The 13320-nt window shown below is 37.2% G+C and overlaps 1 protein-coding gene across 3 annotated transcripts in view; it reads left to right on the plus strand.

Annotated features, from left to right (window-relative positions):
• Positions 1-13320, plus strand: part of Sbf2 (SET binding factor 2) — a 306050-nt gene that overhangs the window by 121902 nt on the left and 170828 nt on the right. For all 3 annotated transcript variants that reach the window (XM_042691358.1, XM_042691360.1, XM_042691359.1), the window contains exon 3: positions 5441-5578. In XM_042691358.1, the coding sequence (XP_042547292.1) occupies positions 5441-5578 (138 nt within the window). The remainder of the gene's footprint in view (positions 1-5440; positions 5579-13320) is intronic.

Raw genomic sequence — 13320 nt, forward strand, 5'->3', positions numbered from 1 at the left:
CACATAAGCAAAAAGAAAAAAGCCGGAAGTGGTGCTGTGGCTCAAGTGGTAGAGCTCTAGCCTTGAGCTGAAGAGCTGAGGGACAGCGTCCAGGCCCAGAGTTCAGGCCTCTCGACCGGACCAAAAAAAAAAAAAAAAGAATCATAGATCAGGAAGATAGTGTTTCTAGGACCACCAAGCAAAAAGTATACAATACTCATGTCACCTAATTAGCTGAGCATGATGGTATATGCCCATCACCCTGGCATAAATAGGAGGCTGGTTTTATCTGGGCTGGCCCAGGAAAACCTATAGAACCTATCTGAAAAATAACTATATCAAAAAGAGTTGAAGGCATGGCTTAGATAGATGGTACAGTGCTTGCCTAAATAAGCAGAAAGCCCCAATGCCAGTACTACCCCCCTCCCCCAAAATAATAAAACTGAGTTGCATTTTCTAGTTTCAAGTAGCAAAATATCCAGTTGCTTTTCTAATTAATAGATCAATTTGCTTATAAAAGTTTCTTTGTGCCAGGCATTTGGTGGCTCACTCCTGTAATCCTAGCTACTCAGGAGGCTGAAATCTGAGGATCACAGTTCAGAGCAAGCCTGGGCAGGAAAGTCTGGGAGATTCTTCTCTCCAATAAACTACTCAGAAAACTGGAAGTGGTGCTGTGGCTCAAGTGGTAGTCTTGAGCTGAAGAGCTGAGGGACAGCACTCAGGCCCAGAATTCAAGCCCCATGACCAACAACAACAAAAAAGTTTCTTTGTTATTTATTATTTCTGTAGCAGGTAACTCCAATTTGGGAAGTCAGAAATAGATATATAGATATATAGTAATTGTCAATGTTTTGATTTCTGTCAATACACTACTACTTTGCCTATTGTTGCTTTTGTTTCTACAATGTTAGTATCAACACACAACATTTATTTTTATTTTTATTTTCATTTTGTCAGTCATGGGGCTTGAACTCTGTGCCTGGGCGCTGTCCCTCAGCTCCTCAGCTTAAGGCAAGCACTCTACCACTAAGCCACCATCCCAGCCCAAACACACAACTACTTAATAGCATTATAAGGGACATATAACTAAAATAAATTTATTTCCCTTTATGAAAATGTGTAATTTAAAATTTTGTGAAAATAACAGTCATCATCTCCAATGGATAGCTTTTAGTAACATTTACCAAACATACTAATCAGCTACTGAATGACAGACTTCTACATGAATGTGATTATTTACTATCAATTCATAGAATTGATACACTTTGTATTAGAGGAGCAATTTGTTAAATGACTGCTGATAGTAGAATTGGTGATGTTGGTATAATTTTTATTTTATTTACTATTATTACTTTTTGTTGGTTGTGGGTCTTGAACTCAGGCCTGTGTATTGTCCCTGAGCTTTTTGCTCTAGGCTAGCATTCTGCCACTTAGAGCCAAGCTCCACTTCTGGTTTTTAGGTGGTTAATTGGAGATCCGGGCTTTGAACTGTGATCCTCAGATCTCAGCCTCCTGAGGGAGGATTACATGTGTGAGCCACCAGTGCTGGTGATTTTATGAGTTTTTTAATTCAAGCTCAAACACCTTCCTTTTGATTATGGGACTCATTTTAGAAAATAAAAGGGAGTTTATTGCAAAAAAGTAACAAGATATTTTTTTCTGTGTTATTTTTATTTATTTATTTATTTATTTATTTTGGTCGGTCATGGGGCTTGAACTCTGGGCCTGGGCGCTGTCCCTCAGCTCTTCAGCTCAAGGTGAGTGCTCTACCACTTGAGCTACAGTGCCACTTCCGGTTTTCTGGTGGTTTATTGGAGATAGGAGTCTCACGGTCTCTCCTGCCCGGGCTGGCTTTGAACCGCGATCCTCAGATCTCAGCCTCCTGAGTAGCTAGGATTACAGGCGTGAGCCACCAGCGCCCGGCTCTCTATGTTATTTTTAAAGATTTAAAAGCTAGCATCATCTAGTTGTATAGGGAATTTCATTTTAACATGTCCATGCATCTTGATCTAAGCCATCCCTCCTATTATTTGCCACTACCACTCCTACCTTCCAAAACAGTCCCATCAAGTTACCTTGTTCCAATTTCATGCCTATACATAATGCATTTTGGCTATACATAATGAGTTTTGTCATTTGTTCTCCTTTGAAAGACATTTATGATTTTATTGTAAGCCTGTTTAACTCCCTAGTTGTACCCAAATAGTTTAAGCCAAAGTTAGATACCTGTTAACATTTATTCTCCCTAAAATAACAGATTTTATATGTTTTAGTCTCTACTTTTATACTTCCACTGATTATTAAAGACTACAAAAGTTTCATTTATATGGTTTAATCTACTTGAAATCTATTTGTTTACATTTTAGGAATTTTAAAAATACTTATTTTAAATAAAAACTTTGTTTGTGGTCATTTGGTAACAAGGCCATACTAAAGCTACCAGTACAACTATGTTCATTGCAGCATTATTTACCATAGCTAAGACACGGAATCAACCCAGGTGCCACTCAGTGAATAAACGGACCAAGAAAATGTGGTATATATACACAATGGAATTTTATGCTTCCATCAGAAAGAATGGCATTGCCCCATTTGTAAGGAAATGTAAAGACTTGGAAAAAGTCATTTTAAGTAAGCCAGACCCAAAAGAAACATAGGCTTCCTGTTTTCCCTCATTATTAATAATTTGTATGTCTGGGATAGTTCTAGCAGAGGATCACAGTAGCTCAATAGATATGTACATATGACCTTATAAAATGATGTTAATCAAAATGAACTACAATATATGGAAACAGGAGGGTCCTCCCCCTTAGTGTGCTGTTTGAAGTAATTTCTTTTCTCCTTCATTGTTTTCCTCTTTGGCTTATCCCCTGTTGTCACTGTTTTGATTTTGGTACCCTGTGTCTTGTACTTATATTTACCTGATTTGGGGAAGTGAAGGGGAATAATGAAATGGTGAGACAAAAGACAAAGGGTGAACCAATGCAACTGTGATACTCATAAGACACTATGTTGGAAATGAACTTTACAGCTTGGTCAGGAGGGGAGTCTGGGCCAGGAGGAAGGGATAGCAGGAGAAAATGGGGGAGAGGGTAACAATGTTTGACAAAAATTATACTCATTTCCTTACTTATGTAACTGTATTCCCTCTGTATGTCACCTTTAAATAAAAATAAATAAAAATCATTAGATACGAACACAAGTACTGTGTTTTTATGAAATGTATTTTCGTACATTGAGAGAAAACAGGTACTGTTTCATATTTTGTAAATATAAATATTTAGCTTATGGGAGAGAAAAGATAAGCAAAGAGTATTTGGTAGCATTGTAGAGAGTTAAGGGTATTTCTTTCAATACTGTGCTAGTACTCAACAAATAGTAATTTCTTTTCTTTTTTAATTTTTTATTGTGAAAATACTGTACAGAGGGATTACAATTACATGGGCAAGGTAATGAGTACATTTCTTATCAACCATTGTTGCCTCCTCCTTTGTTTCCCCTTCCCATCCCTTCCCATCTCCTCCCCGCCCCCCCCCCCCCCAAACTTTTTTTGCTGTTGTTGTTGGTTGTGGGATCTGAACTCTGGGCCTGGGCGCTCAAAAGCTATTAAGAATGGTTTTAGAACAAAGGAGAGGAGCTAGCAATTGTTTGATTTGGAGTAACTAGAATAATGGGGAACTTTCAAAGACCATTTGGTAGGAAAAAAAAGATATTTAAGTGCTCAGTAAATATTTAAGTGAATTATTAAAAATAAAATTGTAATAAAAATTTCATTTAAGCCTTTCTTGCGGTTCTTTTCAATATTCTTTATGGCATCTACTTAAATTCATATGGTAAACTTTCATTATCCAGGTAGAATCATTAAATCTTACCATTCTAATGTCTATAGACAAAAACATGGAAGGACAGATTTTGGAAAAGGTCTATATAAGAAGGGGAAAACATGTCAAAAGAGTAGGTAATAATCATAAATACTGTTTATATCCACTAAACTATGTGCCAGGGGCTATTCTAAATGCAAACATTCTTAACTTGTGTACTTATCAGGTAGATATTAGTCTTCTCTTTAGATAGATAAGGAAACAAATCTTGATAGGGTAAGTAACTAATTATTAAGCAGAGTGATAAAAAGGAAGGCAATCTGGCACAGAGGGTTGATATATTGGCAAACCCATTCCTGTTTCTTTTGTATCTATACTGAGCAATACTGTTTATCAAGATACCTTTTTTTAAAAAAAACATTTTAAAAATAGACTTTAAAGCTGGGCGCCTGTGGCTCACGCCTGTAATCCTAGCTACTCAGGAGGCTGAGCTAGTCCAGGCAGGAAAGTCTGTGAGACTTTTATCTCCAATAAACCACTAGAAAACCAGAAGTGGCACTGTGCCTCAGGAGGCAGAGAGCTCGCCTTGAGCTGAAGAGCACAGGGACAGCACCCAAGCCCAAGTTGAAGCCCCATGGCTGACCAAAAAAAAAAAAAAAAGACTTTATTTTTTGAAACTTGATGAGAAACTTTAATAGGGATTATAAAATTAGATATCCAGTAGAACAGCCAATATTCAAAAAGTATTTAACGTCATTACTCAACTGCTTTCCATAAGTTTTGACAGATTTCATTTTCATTTTGTTGGTTTAAAAAAATGTTTCTCTTGAATTTTTGTTTTTCACTCACATGTCATTTAGAGGTACATTGTTTAACTTTTAAGTATTTGTAATTTTGAGCTCTGGGTTACTGATTTCAAATTTAATTCCATTATGATCTGAGTGCAAACATTATATGACCTTTATTCTTTGAAAGTTATTAAAATATGCTTTATCATCCAGAATGTATTCTCTGTTGATGAATAAAATGTCTTTTTCATTGTAATGAATCAAAGCTTCCTGAGATTGTTGAGAAAGTTTCTAGAATAATTTTTTTAAATCAATGATACATATTGTTTGCATTATATCCTATTTTTCTCATAATAGAATTAAAGTACTTTAAAGTATTGTTGTCCCTATATATGACAATGTAAGGTCTCAGAAATGTCAAAGAATGGGGGCTGGGAAGGTGGGTCAGTGGTAGAGTGGTTGCCTTGCATGCATGAGGCCCTGGGTTCAATTCCTCAGCACCACATAAGCAAAAAGAAAAAAGCCGGAAGTGGCGCTATGGCTCAAGTGGGAGAGTGCTAGCCTTGAGCTGAAGAGCTGAGGGACAGTAGGCCCAGAGTTCAGGCCTTACGACCGGACCCCCCCCAGCCCCCCCCCCCCAAAAAAAAAGAAATGTCAAAGATTGGCTTCTATGGAACATCTTGATTGGTAAAAAAATTTTTACATTATAAATCTGTACATGAATTTGTTTTCAGTGTTCGTTGATGTGGTATACCATATGAGCTCAGTTTTAAATATAGAGAAGCATTTATTAAGGAATAATAACTTTTATCTTACTTTTAAAATGTAACAACTGTTTTCTTTCCCATTTAGTTTTGTCAGCCTGGTGGATGGCAGCTGTCCAAAGAGAGGAAACAGCCAACATTCTTTGTGGTGGTCTTAACAGATATTGACTCAGATCGACATTACTGTTCGTGCCTAACCTTCTATGAGGCAGAGATCAATCTTCAGGTACAAAATCTTTTCTATCCAAAGGATAATCATAGGGATAGTATTTAGGAAACTTTATGCCACACTTGGCTTTTGTTAAAAATGCAAATCTGAGTTTTATGGGCTTCTTTTTATTTTATTTTATTTTATTTTTGGGTCCGGTCATGGGGCCTGAACTCTGGGCCTGGGCACTGTCCCTCAGCTCTTCAGCTCAAGGCTAGCGCTCTACCACTTGAGCCACAGCGCCACTTCCGGCTTTTTTCTTTTTGCTTATGTGGTGCTGAGGAATCGAACCCAGGGCCTCAGGAATGCAAGGCAAGCGCTCTACCACGGAGCCACCTTCCCAGCCCTGGGCTTCTTTTTAAAACGCATACGGCACCTAGGTTTTTGTGTTTAATATTGAATGGAGAAGTAAAGCAATAAGGTAAAGTAGCTAACACTCCTACTTTGAATCACTGTTTTAAATTTTTTTTTCTTTTTGCTCAGATATTTTCCCATTTGTCATTTTAAGTGGACCAAAATATAATTAATTTAGTTTTTATAGTCAGATTAAAAATGTTTAATATCTACTCCATATGACTTTTAAAGGATTCTCAAATGCGTAGAAGTCGTGGGAACTCTGGCTATTTTATACTTATGTACTAGGTACTAACTAAAATTGTAAGACTAAAATTGGTCAGTTGCTGGGCTTGAACTCTGGGTTTGGGTGCTGCCCCTCAGCTCTTCAGCTCAAGGCTAGCGCTCTACCACTTGAACTACAGCGCCACTTCCAGTTTTCTGGTGGTTTATTGGAGATGAGTTTCACGGACTTTCCTGCCCTGGCTGGCTTTGAACCGCAATCCTCAGATCTCAGCCCTCTGAATAGCTAGGATTTCAGGCGTGAGCCACCAGGATCCTTTTACTGGAAACAAAAGTCCCTTTGCATTTGTTCCAGAATGAGTACAAGCAGTTAGGTAGAATATGAAAAAGAATAAAATCCCCTCAAAATGTTCCTTTCTAGGTCATTAGTAAGGTTGTTTTTATTTTTGGCATGAGTTTAGTTATGTCCTTTTTAAAAAATGTGTTTTTTATTTTTGGATCATATCATCAGTTCAAAATAGATTGTTAATTCTCATTTGGTGTGAATTACTTCATACCAAATGTACTATGACACATTATTTGGAATCCTGAAGAGGAGAATTTAGGGACACACACCATCTGAAGTAAATTGTGCAACTTTAAAAATTTTGACTCTGTTACCTTTTCCAAGATACAGTAACACTGTCAGTAATTACAAGCAAATTTTGGCATAAACTTTTTGATAACATGTCTTCAAATTATTCATCTAGGCAGTATGATCCCAGATTATTTAAGTAGTCAGTGATATATGAAGATTTGATGTTGATTTTTTTTTTTTTTTTTTTTTTTTGTGATCCAGTTATGGGGCCTGAACTCTGGGCCTGGGTGCTAGCCTTGAGCTGAAGAGCTGAGCCACAGCACCACTTCTGGCTTTTTTTTTTCTGCTTATGTAGTGCTGAGGAATCGAACCCAGGGTCTCATGCATGCAAGGCAAGCACTCTACCACTAAGCCACCTTCCCAGCCCTGATGTTGATTTTTATAACTTACAAAATATATAACAAGTGTTATTTGTTTTCCTTAACATATTTAAAAGTTATTTAATATGTATACTTAATTCTTAACTGGTGATAATTCATGCAATTCTTAATGAAGAATATATCAGCAAATTAATTGCTTCAGTGAAAGGGGTATGTGCTGCTAGTGAGGGAAGATGACGAGACATTGAAGGCATAAAAAATATTTCTTCTCATCAGATATAAAATTTAGGTCAGAAAGCAAACCTTTAAGTACAGAAACATTCCACATTACTATATGCTGAGTATTCTCCAGTGAAATACATAACGAATACAGATTGGACAACTGAAGTAAGTCTTAAAAGATTGAGTGAACAATTTACAAATGAAGATTGGAGACTCAGGAAAGAAAAAGGACAATTTGCAAAAACTCAGAGATAAGGGAAATAGATGTTAGAATTTCAGATAAATTAAAGATGTATCATGCTCATAACACTTTAATCCATTTTATTTATTTCATAGACGTTTGTGTTGGGTCTTATAAGATCACTATTTGCTAGTTTTAACAGTACTATTTTACAGATGAGGCTAAGAGATTTACTCAATGTCAGGCACTAAGTTGACACATTTGACTATATCTCCAAAGACTAAGTACTAAAATATATGGTATTGAAAATGATATTATTGATTCAAGAATAAGAGCTATTTTTTTCTGTTTTTGTCGGTCATTGGGCTTGAACCCTGGGCCTGGGCGCTGTCCCAAGCTCTTCAGCTCAAGGCAAGCACTCTACCACTTGAGCCACAGTGCCACTTCTGGTTTCCTGAGCAGTTTATAGGAGATAGGAGTCTCAGGGACTTTCCTGCTTGGCTGGCTTTAAATTGTGATCCTCAGATCTCAGCTTCCTTAGTAGCTAGGATTACAGGCATGAGCCATCAGTGCCCAACTAAGAATAAGAGCTATGTGGGGATAAAAAAAAGATAGGCCTTAGGCAGATCCCAGTGCATATGAAATTAGTATCCTGTAATGAAATATTACAAAATTCATGGAATATATACATTTTATAGTAAGCGGTATGTCGCTATATATATAGCACACACTGGCTTTAAACCCTCAGTCTTCCAACCTCAGCCTCTAACTTCTAGGATTGTATCATACTTTATGAATCTATATATTTCAACAGATATTAATTGGTGGGCTATTTGAGAAAACAGTAAATTTAAACATTCATAATATACACAATTAATTTCAAATGATTAAAGAATTACTTGGAAAATTGAAGCAATGAAAATAGGATTTTTTTTTTTTAATGGTCGTGGGGCCCAAACTCTGGGCCTGGACACTATCCCTTAGCTCTTCAGCTCAAGGCTAGCACTTTACCACTTGAGCCATAGCACTACTTCTGGCTTTTTCTGCTTATGTGGTGCTGAGGAATGTAACCCAGGCCTCATGCATACCAGGCAAGCACTCTACCCCTGAGCCACCTTCCCAGCCCTGAAAATAGGATTTTTAAACTGATCTTTAGATGGAAAAACTTGGAGCAGGGGAAGAATATCTTACAGAGTTATCCAATATACAACTCATTCATTTTTCCCCTCTCTGTACTCATTATAGCAAATTTAGAACATATAAAGAGAAAAATAAGAGGATGGAGAAACAAATTAACTTTTCCTTCCAATAATAAGGATTTTATTCTAATAGCTGTAACATAATTCACCCTGTGAAGTATATTTAACATTATACTTGATTGTATTCTAGAGACTAATTCTTAGGCCTTACTCAGCAAAATCTAGAGATAGCTAACACACACCTGGGTGCTGGTGGTTCACACCTGAAATCCTAACTACTGAGGAGGCTGAGATCTGAAGATTGCAGTTTGAAGCTAGCCTAGGCAGGAAAGTCTGAAACTCTATTATCCAGTTAACCAACACAGCTCCCCTTTGGGCCTTTTTGGTGGTTAATTGGAGATCAGAGTCTCACAAACTTTTCTGCCTCAGCTGACTTTGGACCACAGCCCCACATCTCAGGACTGCAGGCTTAATCTACCAGCATCTGGTTATATCTGTTTTCAAATATAAATATTTTAGTATTCATGGTAGATATACTTTAAAATTTCTACCCAAATTGTGACCCACAGAATGCTATTCCAAGTCATTTTATGAGCATATTGTCCTTTCTTAGATGAATGTGCATTATAGAATATACTTGTTTATAACAAAAGCTCTGATTTCCTTAATGAATGTGTGAATATACCATATTTCATAGTCATAAGGTTTTATAACATATTCTTTAAGAAAATTAAGATTAAATCTTGATATTTGAGACTAGTTTTTATAAATTTCTCCATCAGTAATCAGAGAAATGCATTTTATTTAACATAAGAACTAGTAAACTTCACCTGCAAGATCTTATAGCTAATCAAACAATATTAATGTTTTTGCTTAGAAAATATTAATTTCATTGTTTTTATACTAATTTTACCAGGCAATGAAAATGAAATTTAAGTAGTTTGTTGATTATGATAGTTTGCCAAATAATGATCTTCAGTTTATGAGAAATAATTTTGAGATGGTTAACTTCGTTAGAAAGGGAAAAAAATCTTCTATGCTCTTTGCCCATTTCTCACAGAAGTTTGTACTTAGTTTTCTTTTTCTCAAAAAATAATAATTAGCTTAATTGTACTCTAATTTTGTTATTTCAAAGTTGATTTTTTTCTTTTTTTGACTGGCCATGGAGCTTGAACTCAGGGCCTGGGTGCTATTCCTGAATTCTTTTTGTTTAAGACTAGCACTCTACCACTTTGATACATTTGAACCATGATTCTTAGGTCTCAGACTCCTGACTAGCTAGGGTTACAAGTGTGAGCCACCAGCACCCAGCCTCAAAGGTAATTTTAAATGTTCTTAATAATTTTATAAAATAAGCCAATGAATTCTTAAGTAATCTATATTTGATGAGTTAGTTATGTTTTGGGGTTAATGATGAGCAGAAACTTTTCTCAGTGCCAGTATCCATATTTCTCAGTATATAATGATTGATTCATTAATTCAGATTAATCTATTAGATATTAATAGGACAGTAAAAGATATTTTTTGTTTGTTTGTTTGTTTTTTTGGGGGGGTCCAGTCGTGGGGCCTGAACTCTGGGCCTGGGCGCTGTCCCTCAGCTTTTCAGCTCAAGGCTAGCGCTCTACCACTTGAGCCACAGCACCACTTCCAGTTTTTTTCTTTTTGCTTATGTGGTGCTGAGGAATTGAACCCAGGGCCTCAGGCATGCAAGGCAAGCGCTCTACCACTGAGCCACCTTCCCAGCCCCAGTAAAAGATATTTTAAAGAAATTATTTAGTAACAATAATTGAGATAAAACATGCAAAAGCATTTAAAAATCAACATTATCATATACTTCTTTTTTTTATTGTGAAAATACTGTACAGAGGGGTCACAATTACATGGGTAAGATAATGAGCACATTTCTTATCAAGCATTGTATCCTCCTCCTTTGTTTCTCCTTCCCATACCTTCATATCCTCTCCCCCATCCCCCCCACCAAAGTTGTAAAGTTCGTTTTTCGACATAACGACTTGTACATCTCATTGTTGCAATGGGTCCTCCTGTATCCCTGTTTTAACAATTTGTTTTTTCCCTTCCTCTCCACATATACCAACATCATATATAGTGAAAGCAGGGGTTGTACCATGGGGGAGGGACATACAAGGCAACAAAGACATAATCTTATAAATATGTTAGAAATAATCGCATGAAAGATCTTTTATTTTGGTCAGCCGTGGGGCTTGAGCAATAGGCCTGGGAGCTGTCCCTGAACAATTCAGCTCAAGGCTCATGCTCTACCTCTTGAGCCAAAGCACCACTTCTAGTTTTCTGGTTTTTTTTTTTTTTAATTGTGATTAAGTGATTACATAATTTCCCAAATTTTACAGTATTGTGGGATAATGATGCTCATTTAAAGTCACAAACTCATTCTAACTTTCCTGGAGCAAATTGTTTATCACGGTCTATAACATATAACGGTATACACATATATACCATACATGTGATCAGCAGCATGGGGTTATTTAGTAGTGGTTCGACCAGATGAGTGGAAGTTCTTTGTTTCTTAAGTCCTGTTAATTTTGTCGTATCACCTAACATTTTGGATTTAACATCCACTTATCAGGGAGACCATGTACCGTTTGTCTCTTTGCTCTTGGCTTACCTCGCTCAACATGATTTCTTCCAGCTCCATCCATTTCCTTGCAAATGCCATTATTTTGTCATTTCTAATGGCTGCATAATATTCCGTTGTGTATAGATACCACAATTTTTGGATCCATTCATCTGTGGTGGGGCATCTGGGTTGTTTCCATATCCTAGCTATTGTGAACAGTGCTGCAATAAACATGGAAGTGCATGTGTCCTTGTATATTGGTTCCTGTTGTTGAGGGTAGATGCCTAGAGGTGGTATGACTGGGTCATAAGAAAGGTCAATCTTTAGCTTTCTGAAGACCCTCCAGACTGCTTTCCAAAGTGGTTGTATAGGTGTACATTCCCACCAGCAGTGTAATAGGGTTCCTCTTTCTCTGCATCCCCTCCAGCATTTGTCATTGGCTGACTTGTGGATGTGGGACATTCTGACTAGGGTATCTCAGGGTTATCTTTATTTGCATTTCCTTCACAACCAGGGATGGTGAACATTTCCTCATGTGTTTCTTTGCCATTTTTATTTCTTCATCTGAGAAGTCCCTCTTTAGTTCCCTTGCCTATTTAGTAATTGATTTGTTAGGTTTGGGAGGGATTAGTTTCTTGAGTTCCCTGTGTATGCAAGATGTTAACCCCTTGTCTGATATATTGCTGGTAAATATTTTTTCTCAATTAGTTGGTTGTCTTTCTAGCTTGGTTGCGATAGATTTAGCTGTGCAGAAGCTTTTTATTTTAAGGTAGTTCCATCTGTCGAGTCTCTCTCCAATTTGTTGTGACCCTGGGACTCTGTTCAGGAAGTTCCTTCCTGTGCCTATTAGTTCAAGTGTCTCTCGTACTCTGTCCTGCAGTAGTTTCAAAGATTCAGGTTTAATGTTAAGGTCTTTAATCCATTTTGAGTTGATGTTGGTGCATGGTGATAGGCTGGGGTCCACTTTTAGTTTTCTGCATGTGGCCGCCCAGTTCTCCCAGCACCAGTGGTTGAAGAGGCTGTGTTTCTTCCATTGTATGTCTTTGGCTCCTTTGTCAAATATCAGCTGACTGTAGGCCTGTGGATTTATTTCTGGATCTTCTATTCCATTGGTCTTCGGGTCTGTTTTTGTGCTAGTACCATGTTGTCTTTGTTATTATAGCTCTATAGTAGAGTTTGAAGTTCGGCATGGATATCCCTCCCATGTTGTCTTTATTCCCTAGAATTGTTTTTGCCTCACTTAATTCGGTAGCTTCTTTGCCAATCCTCTGGTTGGTAGACCTGTCCTTTGGTGAGAGTGGTATGTTAAAGTCTCCTAGTATTATCGTATTGGGATCTATTTTATTCTGTAAGTTTGAGAGTATTTGCTTAACATATCTGGGTGCACCAATGTTTGGGAAATATAAATTGATTATGGTAATATCCTCCTCTTGGATTGTTCCCTGTATTAATATGTAGTGTCTGTCCTTGTCTTTCTGTATTGATTTTAATGAAAAGTTTATTTTGTCAGATATCAGGATAGCCACACATGCTTTCTTACTGGGGGCATTTGATTGGTAGATCTTTTTCCAACCCTTTACTGTGAGTTTGTTTGTATGTTTGGCTGAGAGGTGGGTCTCCTGAAGGAAACAGATGGATGGGTCATGTTTTCTGATCCAATCTGCAGTTCTTTTTCTTTTTATTGGCGAATTAAGCCCATTAATATTAAGAGATAGTATAGAGAGATGCGTTGTGGTCCCTGTCATTCCCTGTTTTCCTCAGTTTTTCTTCTTTCCTTTCCTCCTGTGCTTGCTCAATTAGACTTCGATTAATGTCTGGGTGCAGGTCCCAGTTCCTGGTTGCTTTCTTCAGGTTGTGGCCTCCCTCTTAGTATTCTTTGTAATGCTGGCTTACTGTTTATGTATTCATTAGTTTTTCTTTGCTATTAAAAATTTTCAGCTCTCCATCAACTGTGAATGCTAGCTTTGCCGGGTATATCAGTCTGGGTTGGCAGTTATTCGCTCTCAGGGCTGGCATGGTACTTTCCCAG

This window comes from Dipodomys spectabilis, unplaced genomic scaffold (genome assembly GCF_019054845.1).
Source record: "Dipodomys spectabilis isolate Male_0828 unplaced genomic scaffold, ASM1905484v1 ptg000145l, whole genome shotgun sequence".
NCBI classification, from domain to species: Eukaryota; Metazoa; Chordata; class Mammalia; order Rodentia; family Heteromyidae; genus Dipodomys; species Dipodomys spectabilis.